At 36.2% G+C, this 17,365-nt stretch overlaps 3 protein-coding genes across 5 annotated transcripts; 1 reads left to right on the top strand and 2 right to left on the bottom strand.

Annotated features, from left to right (window-relative positions):
• Positions 1–1,240: 1,240 nt before the first annotated feature.
• On the bottom strand, positions 1,241–2,212 carry ubxn10 (UBX domain protein 10). Of its 2 annotated transcripts, none has more exons than XM_005798972.2 (2): positions 2,127–2,212; positions 1,241–2,016 (listed from the first exon to the last, which is right to left on the bottom strand). In XM_005798972.2, exon 2 carries the CDS (start codon positions 1,990–1,992, stop codon positions 1,324–1,326), a length of 669 nt encoding a protein of 222 aa, XP_005799029.1. In that variant the 5' UTR covers positions 1,993–2,016; positions 2,127–2,212; the 3' UTR covers positions 1,241–1,323. The 2 variants fall into 2 exon arrangements, with proteins under 2 accessions (XP_005799029.1, XP_014324228.1); XM_014468742.2 differs by having other exon boundaries at positions 2,159–2,200.
• Positions 2,213–2,867: 655 nt separating this feature from the next.
• Positions 2,868–6,192, bottom strand: cptp (ceramide-1-phosphate transfer protein). 2 transcript variants are annotated; one of them, XM_023327921.1, is made up of 3 exons: positions 6,102–6,192; positions 5,856–6,009; positions 2,868–4,146 (listed from the first exon to the last, which is right to left on the bottom strand). In XM_023327921.1, exons 2-3 carry the CDS (start codon positions 5,978–5,980, stop codon positions 3,624–3,626), a joined length of 648 nt encoding a protein of 215 aa, XP_023183689.1. In that variant the 5' UTR covers positions 5,981–6,009; positions 6,102–6,192; the 3' UTR covers positions 2,868–3,623. The 2 variants fall into 2 exon arrangements, with proteins under 2 accessions (XP_023183689.1, XP_005798980.1); XM_005798923.2 differs by having other exon boundaries at positions 5,856–6,190.
• Positions 6,193–6,577: 385 nt separating this feature from the next.
• On the top strand, positions 6,578–17,293 carry ints11 (integrator complex subunit 11). The gene is made up of 17 exons (XM_005798924.3): positions 6,578–6,759; positions 6,994–7,091; positions 7,453–7,526; positions 7,618–7,846; positions 7,961–8,059; positions 8,143–8,177; positions 10,802–10,940; positions 11,023–11,087; positions 11,452–11,641; positions 11,715–11,798; positions 12,678–12,767; positions 13,391–13,553; positions 13,685–13,795; positions 14,473–14,534; positions 15,247–15,389; positions 15,480–15,609; positions 16,703–17,293. Exons 1-17 carry the CDS (start codon positions 6,732–6,734, stop codon positions 16,757–16,759), a joined length of 1,797 nt encoding a protein of 598 aa, XP_005798981.1. The 5' UTR covers positions 6,578–6,731; the 3' UTR covers positions 16,760–17,293.
• The last annotated feature ends 72 nt before the right edge of the window (positions 17,294–17,365 follow it).

Consider the following 17,365-nt stretch of genomic DNA (forward strand, 5'->3'; position numbering starts at 1 on the left):
AAAAAATTGAAGAGTTGGAGAGAAACCTTCAAATCAAAAGAGGGTGTTGGTTTTTCAAAAATAAATGCTTAACTTAAAAATGCCTTGACATTTTAGATATAGTAAAACTTATTTCAAGGATGTTGCATTATCCATACCGACCGACTGCCTGGTCGGTATGGATGGAAGGACTTGGTACTTGTTTAGATATAGTTGAAACCAAAGGTTTACGTGCACTGATAGGGACTATTTTTTTTTTCTTTCTTTCCTGTCTGAGTTGAAATCTGACCAAAACGTCTCATTTTAGATCAGTCAGAATTACCAAAATAATTTTTTACAAACTGTTTTTGAAAAGGTTTGTAAAAAACCGTTTCGAAAACAGTTTTTTCAGAAAACTGATTTGATTAAAATCTTAACTTTTTAATTCTTCAAATTAAAATATGTACATATATTTGGTCAGTGTATCAAGACTGACTTACCATGACTTGGGTGAAACCTTTCTGGCTCTAACCCTTCCAAAAACCTCAGATTAACACATTTTGTTGGTATAGCAAAAATATACAAGATTGAATTAGAAAAATCAATCGAGCCCAAAATAATTGTCACTTTATTTTAAGGCAAATCTGCAAAATGCTTTCAGTTTTTTCTACAATATTTGACTGTTTAAAACACAGGTGTCAATATCCAGTCCTCAAGGGCCGCTGTCCTGCAGTTTTTAGATGTGCCACAGGTACAAAACACTGGAATGAAATGGCTTAATTACCTCCTCCTTGTGTAGATCAGTTCTCCAGAGCCTTGCTAATGACCTAATTATTCTATTCAGGTGGTGCAGGAAAAGTCGCAGGACACAGGCACTTGAGGACTGGAGTTTTACACCCCTTGTTTAAAATATTACATGCTTAATTTATTAAGCAGGTAAAAATTACAATATAATCTTTGTGACTTTAGTTTTATTTGGCCCACAAGTACTTTTGATTTATGATTTTGGCCAAAACAGCGAAAAATTTGGACACCTTGGTCTCAACTGGCGATCTGTTCAGGATTTACCTCCAGGAATAAGCAGGTATAGTTGATATTCTAATTTGAGGTGCATTACTAAATTTTATTTAATTCTGTTATTGAACGTTGTTAAAGTTTATACCAATAATGGTTGGCAGTTTAAAAAAAGAAAAGTATTTGACCTGCTGGTCACCACACAATGAACAAAATCGACCTATTCCTATTTCTGATTGGTGCGTTGTTTGTTGCTCAGAAACGTGGCTCATCCACCAGGTTAATTCAAATCCAAAACTACTTTATTGATTTGGCTCAATAAAGTGTGGTATTTCTGCATCAGCGGTTTGTTTAATAGTGCTGGAAATGGTAAGAGATGCACAGCACTGATCTGTTCAGGATGCCACACTGCTCCAGGGTCATGTCCATGTCTGTAAAGGTTCTGCGTGGCACATCCATGGTCTCGATGAAAGCCTTTCTGTAGGTGGCAGCAAACCGGGCCTCTGCGCTGGCTCTCACCGTCCGCAGGGTGTCTGTGGGGTCAAAGTACTGCTCAAACCTCCGACCGCACGGCGCTCTTATAGCCAGAAGCAAACTGCCTGAATTAGGTGTTAGTGCTGTTTCTGAGGGTTCACACCGGGCTCCCATACTGAGCTGTCCATCTTTTCTTTTGGTCACTTCTGCAGACAGATTGAGCTGTACCATCATTTCATCCAAGTTCTTCGGCGACCTCTCCTCGGACTGCCTGGTCGGTATGGATGGAAGGACTTGGTACTTGTTTAGAGATGCTTTAGGAACAGCATCATGCTCCTGCGGTAGCAAGTGCAGAAGTTCCTCCCTGTTCCACCGCCGGGACTGCCGAAGCTCAGGCTCGGACAGGGAGCGGACGGTTCCGTCCGGCTTGCCCCTGAGATGATAGTTTGGGGCCTTCGGGTCGATGTGTGAACCACCTGGATGTAGCAAGCTGTCAACGGCGGGTCTGCTCCTCCCTTTCGAAGACTTTGGTCTTGCTAAATGCATTGATAACCTCCCTCAGCTGCTCCACTTGATGATTTACAAAGTGTCAAGAAAACGCTGTTAGTTTACACGACGACTCACACTGAGAGGCCTTTTAAGAATTAAAACCTACTGTAAACACAAGTAAATGTACTCACAAATGTATATGAAGCGTAACTGGGTCGTTTACCTTTCACGCAGTTGAAGGAGTTCCTTTCACTTTTTATCGGCGTCGGCAGGCGATCTGGTAACCATGGTAACCGGCTAAGCTCGATTGACACCTGGCGTTGGAAATGTGCAACTGCAGCTAACATTTCATCTCAAAACTAATTTTGAAGGACACTGTGCTGGTTCGGTAAAATCGCCCCGGACGAGCTTAGAAACATTAAGAACTAAATACACGGAGGACACTTTGTTTCTGCAAACAAAATAAAATGTCGTTGTGTTTTTAAAGCATTGCTCTCAAGGATGAATAAATACTTAAGGTCTGAGCAGTCAAAATGTGTAAGATTTTATAGCAAAATATAGTACTAAATACAATGCTATCCTTAAAAACCTGGTAGAGGTTACAAAATATTCGTCTTTCAGCAGGAGACTGACAAAACATACAGTCAGCCAGAGCTACAAAGGATTGGTTCAAGTCAAAGCATATTCATGTGTTAAAATTCATTAGTCAAAGTCCAGACCGAAATCCAATTAAAAATCCGTGTCAACACTTCAATTTTATGACTGAGTCATTTACAAAAACAAAGATCTCCAGCTTTATGTACCAAGCAAATTGCAGCAAAAATTGTTGAAACAACACTTTTTGTTTCAACAAAATGTTGAAACAAAATGTTGACCCAGTTACGATGAATGCAGAGGCGCCAGTCAGATAAAACATCATTCTGCACTGTTTATTTAAAAAAAAAAAAAAAAGGGTTACAGACAACGTAGTTTAAAATAACAATTTACATTCAATAAGTAACCCATCAGCGCTTTTGTGGATGTAAATTTCTATCAGCCCTAGGACAAATGTATTAATTCTTGATATGGGCTGGATATATAGCAATACAGTTTTTACCAATCAACAAAATGTTCAAGTATACAGACATTATTCAACAATGCCATTTGTATTATGCATTTTATTTACGAGATAAACTTCTGAAATATTTATACTACTTTTGCTGAAATTGATTTAAAATGGGAGTAGATTTTTTTGTTCAATTCTTTTCTGTTTTTACAATATGATTACATATAAAAGGAACATAAAGCAATTAAATTACTGGCATTGTTTTTTGCTTATATGTGGTATCAAACTAGATTTAAATAGAACAACTGATAGGCTATCTACTGGTATTAGGTAATGTATCATTTTTAAGACTAATTATTTGTTTCATGAGTAATGTGTCCACAGTTATCAAATACCTCCTGCTTTTTAATTTAAAGAACACCTAAGAAACAGTAAAATGTTCAATTTAAGTTACATGACAATGAGTCCAAGATAAACATGCAATATTTTACCTAAAATTGTAATGCACATAGGTACAATCAGTGTGAAGAATTACTCTTAGACATAGCACACATGCTGGGATAATCATACAGCAGCAGCAGTTTCCACAGCACTCCAGCAGGAATAATTTACAGACAGATCAAATCTAGCACTTGTTCCCTTTCTATGGTAAATCGTGCAGGTTGTGTTTCTGGTAAAGTTCCTCTGTGATCTGGTACACCTCACAAAGGAGAGGCACAGCCTTCCCCAGGACGTCCACGACCTGCTCAGGTGTGCCGACGTTCATCACTTCAAAGAAAGCCAGTCTTACAGGGAGGCTGTAGAAAGCCACGCCAGCTGACTTACGGATCAGCCACGGGTGGTGCTGGGCCAGGGACTCGTTGTAGGCGTCCCTGCACATGACTGAAGTCTTGTCATCTTCCTTGCTGGTCCGCAGGCGTTCCAGGAAGAGCTGAAGCCACCTCAATGCACGGTGGAGCCTCAGCAGAGTGCGGCAACCCGACTCAGGATAGATGCCCTTCTTGTCCACGTCTACCAGTTCATTGTCCAGCTCAAACTTGACCATGGACTGCACTGTGGCGTAGTGAGGGCCGTTCTCACTCTTCAGGAAGTTCATCAGGATCTGGGTCTTGCTGACAGCATCTTTAGAGATGAAACCGAAGAGGCTCCCCAAGCTGTTCAGAAGCCTATTGACAAGACAAACAGACACACCGTGTGAGCACTTTTATATTTTCTTACTGCAGTCAGTGTGCTTACAGGAGTCTAGCTCTGAAACATAATCAGATAAGAGTTGTAAGAATCTACCAGGCTTAACCTCCAGTGTTTCCTTTTCAAGGCCCATGTAAATATGAATAATAAAATTAATCAGTGACAACTGATTGGGTCATAATCAGAACGCTAACATAAATATTGAAAAGCACTGTTAAGACTCAGATATTCCCTTATGCGAGACATATATATTTATTCTACACAAAGTTGTGTGCTTCATGCGCTTGTTTGCTAATTCTAATGAATATGGCATATAACTTATTAAAACCAAAGTTTTAGTTCCACAATCAAAATATTACATAACACTGCTAAAAAAATCAGAGATATGACATCTTTGCCATCCTCTGAAGGCTACAGTTATCCTTGCTACTTGTGCACCTTGTTTTACCACAGTTTTTCCTCCCACTTAACTTTCTTCTACAATGAGTGGATACAGCTTGTTGACAGGTTTTTTTGTAACTTTTTGTGTGTTACCCTCATAGTTAAGAACAACTTTCCAGTAAACACTTTTCCCTATGACAGTGTAGACCATAACATTTCTACGTTAAAAACCCTTTTAAGTTTACACCATTATATTTTTCGGATCATAAACCAATATTATCAAAATGAATATCAGAAATATTACTTTGCTTGTGGAATGATATATTTTATGTATGAGATTCACATTTTTGATAAAATTAGAACAAAATAAATTAACTTTTCACTGCAGCGCTGGAAAGCTCCACCAGTAAAAGAAGTGGTGTCGTCAGCCATTACTCCTAGCATCTGTTAGGGAATTTCAATATGTTTTTACATCCCTGCTATTATTTGTACATCCCTGTTGTTTGCACTGTTATTTCAACTTCTCGTAGATTGTCTGCTGTTATTTTATGCACAAATATGCATACGGTCAAAAAAAAAATCCAACTCAGTTGCACATTTCTTAAATCAGAGTATGCTGTTTTTTCTTATGCTGTAAATTACTCACTGTATGGTTCTGATTTTGGTTTCTTAGTTCTGATATTATATGTTTATTACTATGTTAATCTACATGCTTTGCCTTATCTACCTCTGCTGCTGGTACACCTGAATATTCCCACTGAGGGGAAATAAAGGTTATTTCTGTTCTAAATTAATTTACTGAGATGCCTGTATTGTGCAGCCCTACTTCAAGCAGGGGTTCTAGTTTATTTTTCAAATAAGGAACTCAAACTACAAAGTGCAAATGGATTAACTAGAAGTGACGTCGTCCTTGAAACAAATTCTCCTTGTGAAAAGCAGATAAACAGGAAACAAAGTACAAAACTTATGTGAAGAATATGGCTTCAAGCTCACTAGCAGTGAGTTTGAAGCTACAGTGTCTAAAGAAGCAGAAGGAGGCTGGCAGTGTCATGGCCACACGTTAGTGATCCAACCTGAACAACACGTTACCTCGAAAACCCAAGACCTGAAAGGTTGGTTTGGTCAGCTTTCAGGAATCCAGTCATTGTACTTTACCTAACCTGCTTTTTAATTTAGAATTTAATTACCACAAGCCTTACTAAAAATGCTTTTTCTTTAAAAAATATCCAGCTATTTTCAATTACTTTAACCTAACCCATTACTATGGAGGATTAAAACACGACAAAAATATTTAACAATCACTTACTTCACAAGACCTCTCCATCCAGAAACGTAGTGTTCGATGTAGATTTCTTTTTCTGGCGATAGACACGATTTAAAACTCTCCAGGACCTCCTGCAGACAGAATTTCTGGTTCTCCGAATCTGCCATTGTGGGTTTTTCCACTATCAGGAAGCGAACTAAATAAATAAAATATAGCTGTTTAACAGCGACCGACTCTTGAAAGAGGAGTCAGGTGTAAAGGGAGAGAGTGAAATGTCGAACACATTACCGGTGAGAAAAGCTCAAATGGATGGTAATAAAATTTGTCATTGCAGTTTTTCTGCAAGTTATTCCTGTTTTTAAGTCCATACCTACTGCGCAGACTCGAACCGGAAAAGTCCCGGAAATTGAAGAAATGCCTTCAAGATAAAAGTACGCGGAATGTTAAGTCAGACTGATTTACTTTTATAATTGAAAATTCGTCGACAAGCCAAACAACGCACATGTTCCAAGTATTATTTACACATTTATGTGCAAGGAATATGCAAGAATAATCACAATTACATTAATTTTGGTTTAACATTATCAATCAAAACTAAAAGTAAATCGTGCCATACTAACTTACAACGTTTTGCAGGAAGCCTCTTTTGTGGTATAAAGTTTTAAAGTATTCCTCGAATTGCGACTTTGGAGGATGCTGTGAGAAAAAGCTAGAATTTATTTTTGAAAGCTTTTATTTTGGAAGTGCTTACCGGAAGTTCAGTTGTAGCCCCCTAGCTTAATGTCACTGTATGTAGCGCATGCACACCTTTCAACAACCATTTCTTTCTCATTTACTGTGTTTAGATAAATTATTATTAGAACTTTAGACGCATTACTCATTAGTCTACAGAATCCAGCAGCGGGCCGATGATACAAAATGCCTGAAATAAAAGTAACACCTTTAGGTGAGTACTGTTGCCTTTTATCCCGAGGCTAAGCTAGTTCCGTCAACATTACATCTTTAACTTCAATTTAACAACTTTAAACCTGCGCGTGGCATTTCACTCTCTTCCAGCAAAGCTTCGGGGTTTTTTGTGCACGTGTATTGATAATAAAATAATTGTTTTCAACATTTTCACTCACTTTTTTAAAGCAGAATTGTGTTTGTAGATTCTCAATTTCTGCATTCCCTATTCAAGGTGCTGGACAGGATGTCGGTCGCAGCTGCATCCTCGTGTCCATCGGAGGCAAAAACATCATGCTGGACTGTGGGATGCACATGGGATACAACGACGATGTAAGTGAATCTAAAAAATATAAATACATGTGTGTATCTATTAAAAGTTCAGGCCTGTGCCGACACAAGGTCAACTTCATATGTTGATTTAAAACTTTCAAAACACTTATTGGTACGGTACCATTGTTAAAGGTGTGTAAAAATTCTTTGAACAAATTCATATTTTACTTTTATTCATAAAAGGTGCGTTGTGTAGCTTTTATAAATAGTTTTTGATGGTCAGTGTTGTAAATAAAGTCATTTTGTATGTCAAAATGTTTCCTTTTATCTTCTTTGAAGGGTGTTGTTTAGTCAAGTTAAATGTCCACATAGACATGAAGTACATGGTACATGGACAATGACTGTTTTTTTTTTATTCCAGAGGCGTTTCCCAGACTTTTCCTACATAACACAGAACGGCCGTCTGACAGACTTCTTAGACTGCGTGATCATCAGGTTTGTTGTGTTTTTCTTCAATGCTCCATTCCTGAAACGTTCATACAACCAATCTTTGTGCTCACCTTGTTCCACCTGTTCTGATGCTCAGCCACTTTCACCTGGACCACTGCGGTGCCCTGCCTTACATGAGCGAGATGGTAGGCTACGACGGACCCATCTACATGACCCATCCCACCAAGGCTATTTGTCCCATTTTACTTGAAGATTTCCGGAAGATCACCGTTGACAAGAAGGGAGAAACCAACTTCTTCACCTCGCAAATGATCAAGGACTGTATGAAGAAAGTGATTCCTTTGAACCTCCACCAAACTGTCCAGGTGCCGTGCTGATGTCACACTTTTGGATGACTTTATCTAATCCCATCTTGTTCTGTGCCAGATGCTCGACCCGTTTGATGGCAAATCAAGCTGTTTCTGTTGTGCTCCTGGCAGGTGGATGATGAGCTGGAGATCAAGGCGTACTATGCAGGCCACGTTCTGGGAGCTGCTATGGTGCACATCAAAGTGGGATCAGAGTCTGTGGTCTACACTGTGAGTGTAAACAAGTTTGCACTGTGTCACAGCAGGTGATTGTAATGACTGCAGCCTGAGATAAATCTCTCTATCTGTTTTAGGGAGACTATAACATGACGCCAGACAGGCATTTAGGGTAAGTTGTCTTTGCCATTTTTCACCGGTGGTTGTAAAATGTTGCTTTACGGCAATTCAGTGCAATCCTGCAGAAATAAAGCATGAAGCAGATATGAAGAGAGAGGTGAATGCCTTACTCGTGTCAAAGGGAGCTTTGCAAACTTATTTTTAATTAAATTGTCTTATTTAGATGTAATTTTCTTATGTTTAAAAGAAATGTACTAATTTTACCCATTTGGATGCAAAATTCCTGGTTCAAATTGTAAAACTTCACATAGATTTAAAAGAACTGTTCTTGCAGAGAGACATCACCCTATTAAACACATAAAAAAATAAAATAAATGATGAAAACATTGGTTTCAGTCCATTTCTACCAACAATTTTACCTGTGTCTTTAATGATAACTCATTGTATATTGCCCACATTTAATTCAAGCAAATTTAAGCGTTTAATTTTCAGAAGCATTCTATGAACATTTCTTTCAGCTGAGATGTGAATTGGCCAAAGATCTGAACCACACAATTTTCCATAAAATAACTCTGAAAAAACTGTTAATTAAAATCATCAAAGTTGAGAACTCTCACTATTTCTTTTTCTCAAAAAGACATCTGCCAAATTCTGTTGACAGATGTCTTTGTATTTTATTTTAGTTTATTACTATCATAGAAAAATTAAACAATATTCTATGTTGCATGAATAGGCATATATTGTTACCTATTTTATTTTAAGGATTTTTTCGATACAACTTTTTTAAAGTTGAAAGAGTCTAATTTTGTCAATCATGATTGATTTCGGCCCACATTAGTTAAATTTGGGGTTAATACCCAGCCTCTGTTTATGACATCCCAAAGATGTGGCTTATCCTTATTAGATAGCTATGTTGAAACAGGGGGATATTTAAAATAAACTAAACTGTACTGCAGAGTTTTTAGTGTTAACATCGTATTTGTAGTTCAATGTGTGGATTTTTAAAGGCCAAATTTTTTCAAGCTGGTGTTCTCTTCACTGTTTTAAAACTGAACTTTAGGGCTATTCTGTGCAGATGTTTCTCTACCCCAGGAAAGTAATGTACTAGAACAAAATACTCTGCACTAACATTGGTCCCCATCTTTGTTTATCAGGGCATAATGTTCTTCATATTTTTTATGTATCATACTCCTACACACCGGATTCAAGTTCTTTAAGAAACCTATTATTGACCCATTTATTTAAATCTGGTGAAGGATAAAAATGGAACATCTGAAACAGGAGAGTGAGTCCTGAAACCTAAGGTTAGGTCCACTGCCTTTTTGGATAAAGTTTTTTTTGAGGGCCAGTTTTTCCTGTCAAACAGGTCAGAGAGTCTCGTCAGACTCAACAAATGAAGGGCTTTTTTGTTGAGCATCAGACTGTCGCAATCAATGCAAAGGGAAACAAAAAACTGAAGAGAAGAGAACTACTAGTGCAAGAAGAGTTTTAAAGTATTAAAATAAGTCTTAAATGATATCAACATTTCGTATATCAGTGTAAAAACATAAAGAAGGGAAAAAAATAAAAGTTGAATTTCTGTGAGAATTAATGACCCTCAAATTTTATTGGATTTTATGAGAAGTTATGATCAAAATTCACAAAGTATTGCTTAAGTTTAGCCTTTTTGGTGGTGGGAATAAATATCTTCCAACTTGACTTTATTCTGCCAAAAGGTCAAATTTGTTACTGTAGAATATGTTTTTACTGTTAAGAACTCAGACAGAATATTTTTCCTCTTGGTAATAAGGCAGAATATTATCTTTCTGATTACATATTTCTTATATGCTGGATTTTAGGCAAGTCCTGAAATGAACCATTTACAGTCTAAATATACTGAATTCATTTTTTTATAAAACAATTCATTGTGTTTTAAGCTATCAAACAGATGGTATACAAGTGGTAGACATTTGCCATTATGAAGTTGGGTAATTTGTATGCAAAATTAAGCATAATTTGCATAACCCACCGCTAGATGGCGGTGTGTTTTATATACAGTGTTTCCAGTGCATTCCTTGATTGACGCAGAATAGTCTATAAAGGGTCAAAATGTTGATCATTTCTCATTTTGTTAATGGAAAACATCAGCTAACAGACTGTAATTAAAAATAACATATTCTTCCTCAGAGAAAACCTTGTGCAATAACTAAAAACTGCTACATTGTTAACTTGACTAAAAAAAATGTAATTCTGGGTATGTTTACATTATAAAGGTTGGACATTTGTAAAACTTTGACCCAGTTTACCACATACAAAACTGTATCAGCAGTGTAATCACCAATCAAATGACTGGAGCACAAATGGCAGCTGCAGGCTTGTTGATAGTAGCACGGCTAGACGCAGGGAAGGTAAATGAGGTTTTTATTCCTGGAAGAGAAACTGTTGTGATGCAAAATATGCAATCTGAAATTATGCATCTACAAATTATCACATCTGATATGTAGCTCAGGAAATACTTTTTAAAACAAAAGAAGAGGCTGCAGTTACAGTCAGATGCTAACAGTAAAAAGAAATAACGGATGTTGAAATTTATTGGTAAAAATAACTTTGTTCTGTATTGAAAGTAGAAATAAAACATGCTAAAGCCTAGAGTAATTGTGCAGCCGCTACATTTTCAACATTGTTTGTGTTTTCTAGCGCTGCTTGGATTGATAAATGTCGTCCTGACATCCTAATCTCGGAATCAACGTACGCCACAACTATCCGTGATTCAAAAAGATGCAGAGAAAGAGACTTCCTGAAGAAAGTTCATGAAACCATAGAAAGAGGAGGAAAGGTAAAAATTAAATCTATTCTAATTTAGTATTTTGTTACTGAATTAGAATGTTGTGTGACATTTCTGCTTTAAAATTCCCCAGGTCCTTATTCCAGTTTTTGCTCTGGGACGTGCACAAGAGCTCTGCATCCTGCTGGAAACATTTTGGTAAAGTTTACTTTCAAACGAAACATCAGAATCAAAGCTTGAAGCATTTTTACACATTTATGTCAAAGGAAGAAAATAAGAAAGCAAAGGCAGTGATGTGTGGAGATAATTGCAACCTGTTCCCTGATATCAGATGTAAAGCTTTTTTTCTGTCAAAAGATTGTTGACATTCCAGTTAAATAAAATAAAACCTCTCAGCATGAAGCAATTACTTCCTGACTGCAACACAAAAAGCAAGGCGTCTATCTCGACAGCTCATTATATAAGATGCATTCATTTTATTAGGCCTGAAAGAATAATTACATGATATTAACATTTTTTTGTTCACTAACTGGGCTGTCTTTAATTCCCTCTTTGCACACAGGGAGAGAATGAACCTAAAAGCCCCGATCTACTTTTCCACTGGGCTGACAGAGAAAGCCAATCATTACTACAAGCTTTTCATAACATGGACCAACCAGAAGATCCGAAAAACCTTTGTACAGAGAAACATGTTTGAATTTAAACACATCAAGGCCTTCGATCGCTCCTATGCAGATAATCCTGGGCCAATGGTGAGCTGGCTTTTCTACAGATGTTAAAGTTTGAAACTGCTGCAAAGTTTTTAAGATAAGCCTGTTCTTTCAGGTGGTGTTCGCCACACCGGGTATGCTGCATGCTGGCCAGTCTTTGCAGATATTCAAGAAATGGGCTGGCAATGACAAAAACATGGTGAGTCTTTTATGCAAAGGAAAATCGTTTTATGTTCCTAGAGTCCTTATTCCAAATTTTGTACAAAGTTTACTTCATTCACACATTTTATGATCCCTTGTTTGGAAACCTTCTCCTTAAGAAGAAAAAGTAGCAAACAACAAGCACACCTCTCTCATCCAACGTCACACAGGACACAAATAATACATTTTCTGCAGTTAAATTTTTTTTTTTAATGTAGCATTCATGTAATTAATTTACAGTTTAAAATTAACTTGTCATTTATTAATATATATACAAAAGTTTAGCATGAAGAGGAATGGTTTGGAAGAAAAAAATCTTTGAAATGATACAGCACTCTACTTCATTATACTTTAACAGCTTATATTTTATTACAAAATTGAGCTATTGCCTTTCGTTTCTTCAGACAAGATTTGTTCTGTAAACAGAAAATGTTCCATTTGTTTTGTTCTGATTTTTGGTGTTTATAAACTGTTTGATCATCTCAAATTATAAATGCTATTTCTTTACGTATTTTGAATATAACTTTCAGAATCTACGTAGTAGTCCACCAAATCATAAAATTGTATACATTTTATGTTGTAAAACACTAAGGTAGGTTGAAAGCACATTTTAAGCACATCGATTTATGTAATGATGTTCTAAAACAGGATAGCAGTATGGTCGTCTGTTTCCTAATCACACTAAAAAATGAAAATTTTCCCATTGCTTTGATCATGGTGGGAGCGACCTGTTTTCAGTCCATCAGTTTGAAATGATCTGTTTTGAAAAAAATGAAAAGACCTTATTTTTATTTGTATATGGTAGCACTGGGAAGTTTTCTATCCTCCTTAACTGACACTACTGAATGATAATTAAAGAAAAAAATTCTCTTTGAAGGTGATCATGCCCGGGTATTGTGTGCAAGGGACTATTGGTCATAAGATCCTTAATGGGCAACGAAAACTGGAGATGGAAGGAAGATCAACGGTAAGATTTTTCTTTTCTTTTCAGATAACTAACATATTGGGTCAGATTATTATAATGCATCTTTTTTACAACTCATCTTTCCTAATAGCAACACTTTCTAGGCTTAAAGTGGAGCATAAGATCCTTCTCAAAGCAAAAGCAAATCTTTAAAAAAGGACACAAACTTGATTATTTTGAGTAGCATAAAGGATTTTATTTTAAGAAGAGTTAAAGAACGATTTGTAGTTTTTGCTTCCGCTAATTCAAATTCAGTAAAAAAAATTATAAAATAAGCACCTTTTAATACCAGTTATTATTTCGTTAATAAAAAAAATTAAATGATCAAACATACACTAAAGGAACGCTATAGTATTGCATTTTGGGCAATAAATTAATTTTTTTTTCTTATTTAAAAAGAAACTGAATTATTTTATTTACTTTTTTATGTATTTCTAATATTTCAGCAAGTAAGTGTAAGTGGTTAAATAAAAAATATGCAGAATGGCTTTTTTTATCCGATTAATCGCTCAATTGTCAGAATAATTTATTACTAAATTAATCATAAGATGCAGCCCTAAATAAATAAGCTTGTTAATCTTTTTGTCCGTTTTTCCTGCATCCACATCTGTCTGCGATCGCTGCAGTTGGATGTGAAGCTCCAGGTGGAGTACATGTCCTTCAGTGCACACGCTGATGCAAAGGGCATCATGCAGCTGATTCGCATGGCAGAGCCTCGCAACATGCTGCTGGTGCATGGCGAGGCTGCAAAAATGGAGTTTCTCAAGGGGAAGATTGAACAGGAGTTCAGTAAGTGCTGCTGAAGACACAGCCTCAAACATCTGCAGTTAATTTATTGTTTTGTTGTTTTGGAAGATGTTTTGCATCTGGGGGCAGAAGGGATTTCCAGCCTGGTTAATTCTAAACTCTTTAAATGGCAGGTATAGACTGTTACATGCCAGCCAACGGGGAGACGACGGCCGTGACGACGAACCCTAGCGTTCCTGTGGACATATCGCTCAACCTGCTCAAGAGGGAGATGGTTCTTGGAGGTTAAGTGTTATCTAGTGGTTTTTGTTCATCCGGCTTTTTGTCATACTTTACGCTTCTTGCCGCCTTCGTACAGTAACTTGACCCAGATCAGTTGGAATGATAAGGTCGACTAAGTAAATCCAAAACGGCTTAATTACTGAATGCATAAATGGTTTTCCTGATGTCATTTTATTATTGTGGTTGGGTAATTCTTTGATTAGAAATTTTAATAAAGCCAAAAATTTGCTTAATTATTTACATGATATATATGATCAAATCAACTCAAATCAAATCAATATGTGTCCTCCAGTTATTCATAATCATCACCCTTATTAAAGGCACTAGTAGGTCCATAAAAAATACATAACAAATAGAAGTTATTAATTAAAAATTAGCAATACTATTAGTGAGGATTTTTATATAATAAATACTTATCTTATACCGCAGTAGCATATTTTCACTCTGAAAATGTAGAAAATGCATTAATTTAAGTATTTTCAGTGTGTAATACCCCGCAATAAGAAACTATAGTTTTTCTTTTATTTATGAGAATTTTGAAAGCCATGGAAAAATGTTCTGTTTTGTTTGGTGTAGAGCTGCACCCAACGAGTATACTTTAAAAAAATGTTTTCTAGTTTATTTGTTAAACTATATTGTATATTTATATACATATATATATATTTTTCTTTTTTTAAAGGCCCTCTACCTGATCCTAAAAAACCCCGCACCATGCATGGAACCCTCATCATGAAAGAAAATGTAAGTTTTCATAGTTTTGGGTCACATGGTTTGTCAGGAATATCTTACCACTAAAACACAACAGAACTGCAGTAAAACCTCCTTTCTTATGAGTTACAAAAGATATTCAGTTTGCACTTTAATGCTTTTCTAAAATGTATTTATTTTAATTGTCAAACACAGTGATATTAGCCTAAATAAAATCTCTGTTGTTGAGTGTCTTGGAGAAGAGAGATGATATTGTTTTAAGACATACAATAGTGATGGATTTCAAAAAATGTAATAATAGACCACCTTGTGTTGTTTTTGTAGTATTACAGTTTTTAATGAAATATACAAAGTATAAAAGTTTCGGGTGAGTGTGTTCTCTCAGTTTAGCGACATTTTATTGTTGCTAAAATGAATTTTTTTCCAGTTTCCTTGAAAGTTGGAATTTTTCAGAAAGATTTAAAGTCACAGCCTGTCCTCCAGAGTTTTTTTTCCCATAAATTTGCTTAAGCTTTGTATCTTAATGATTTCAGCTGTGTTTACATTTAAAATGTCAGCTGTCATCAGGATGCAGATGCAGATTCCAAATTGTATCCAGCTGTAATTAAAAGACTGTCAGTTTCTCTTGCCTATTAAACCGACATCTGAGTGCATCTGTTGTTGCTCTCCTTATGACATTCTGTTGCATTAATCTCATTACTGTGTTTTTTTGTAAATTTTGTTTTCTGGTGTCTTTTTGCTGCAGAGCTTGAAGCTGGTGTCATCAGAGCAGGCCCTGAAAGAGCTGGGCCTCAACGAACATCAGTTACGCTTCACCTGCCGCGTGCAACTCCAGGACCCGCACAGTGACTCCGACACGCTCCACAGAATCTACACACACCTCAAGAGGTCAGAGCAGTCCTCACCTTACCACCTCCAACTCATTCTGCTTTATGTTGCATTTCATCCTCATCTTGAATGTTTTGTTTTTGGTGTTAGTGTGCTAAAAGATTACACCATCCAGCACCTTCCTGATGGAACAGTCATGGTGGAATCTATCGTTATAAAAGTCTCCTCTTCGGCCGAAGATGCCAACGCCAAAGTCCTGCTGCTGTCTTGGAGTTATCAGGTACAGCTGCACCATTTTAATTGTCATTCCTATATCAGACCAATTAAAAGCTATTGTTAATATACAGAAATGGAGAGTTAATGAAAAATCTGTCTAATAACTGCTTAAAGAAAAGGTTTTAATCCGACCAATGAAGCTCATCAAAATGCAAATTCTAATTTATTGAATATGACTGTACAGAAAGAGAGCAGGGTTTGTTTGGATGTTTGACATTCTTGAAAATCTTTGAATTTCAATTAGGTGGTCTCAAGGTTGGGCAGTGCTTAATTTCAGTACAAATTCCTTGAAAGTGCTTGATATTCAAACTGTGCAGTTTTCAAAATGTAATTTTTGATTAAAAGCCTAAATTCATCAAATTTTATTTATAATTAAAACCAGATATTGAAAGCAGCAGCAGTAGGCAAACAATCTAATTAGTCTTTTCAGAGCTTAAGATTAAGAGTCAAACACATGAACAGAGTTTCATTTTTGCCATGTGCAGTCTTGAGTTTACTCTGTGACCATAATGCAGAAAGAGAATGACAGTCTTGTGGAAACATGGTACTGGCGATGATGGGTTTAACTGTATGGAGTGAAAGTAGTTGTGTGGGTGGACAGAATGAGACAGGGGGCTTTGTGAGTAACAAAAAAAAAACAATGAAAGCAGAAGGTGGAGTTTCCGTGGTCTCCTGCGTTCCACACACAATGCAAATAAATGGCAAGGGGAAAAAAGAGAAACCTGATGTTTTCTACCTTATGTATGTAGGTATCGGCTATGAAGATGGTTCCTTGAATATGTTTTATTAAATGTGAAAAGTACATCAGGAAAAAGTTTACTTCTTGGATTTTTTATTTGTTCTTCAAATAAATGAATAATTTTGACTAGCAATAAAAGTTTGTCTTATTTTAGTTTTAAAAGTTAGTCATATATGAATGACTTAGATACACTAACAAATATTTAGATATTTAAGGCTTACAGAGTATGACTGCTAACAAACTGAATACTAATAGAAATTGAGATTAACCTTTATGATGTCCATTTTAAGAGACTATACATTCTTAAAGGTGTATAACATTAAAATCTCTTTTTGTTGTTTCCCTGTTTTGTTTTCAGGATGAAGACCTGGGGAGCTACCTATCATCTCTACTCAAGAAGGGTCTTCCAACTTGACTGTTTTCATCTTGATTATTTTTTTAGTTGTTTTTGTTTGTTTTAGAGCAATGTAACTTGGAAAGATTTGACTCTTAATGGAAAGTTTCCATCACCTGCTCTTCAGTGCGGAAAATGTCAGTTCGTTGTCTTGTCAACGTAAATACTGAAGCTAAAGCTGCTTCCTTTTTATTAGCAGAGACACTTAACTACAAAGGCTCCATTCCCGTTGATCAAATGACTGAAGCTTCCAGAGAAATTCAGATTTTGATTATTTTATTTTGAAATTTGCCACCATTATATACAGTTTTACAGAAAGAGCTTCATCTCTTAATATTATACCTATTTATCCAGTGTTTGAGTTGTGTATTTACATCGACACTAGTTGTAAAATGTGTGCACACCCCTGTTTAAGAGACCTTAATGCATTTACATACTTTCACTTTCAATGTGAATAGCATACAACATATCACAATTCTTGTACAATTCAGCTGAAAAACAAACCCATTAGTTGCAAAATATAAAAAAATAAAGCTGACGTTCTGCGTTTCATAAGTTTGCACATTTGTGTTGAATTTATTTCAGCTGTCAGGTTGAATAAATTTACACTTGCCTTCAATGTTAAGC

This window comes from Xiphophorus maculatus, chromosome 1 (assembly GCF_002775205.1).
Source record: "Xiphophorus maculatus strain JP 163 A chromosome 1, X_maculatus-5.0-male, whole genome shotgun sequence".
Lineage (NCBI taxonomy): Eukaryota > Metazoa > Chordata > Actinopteri > Cyprinodontiformes > Poeciliidae > Xiphophorus > Xiphophorus maculatus.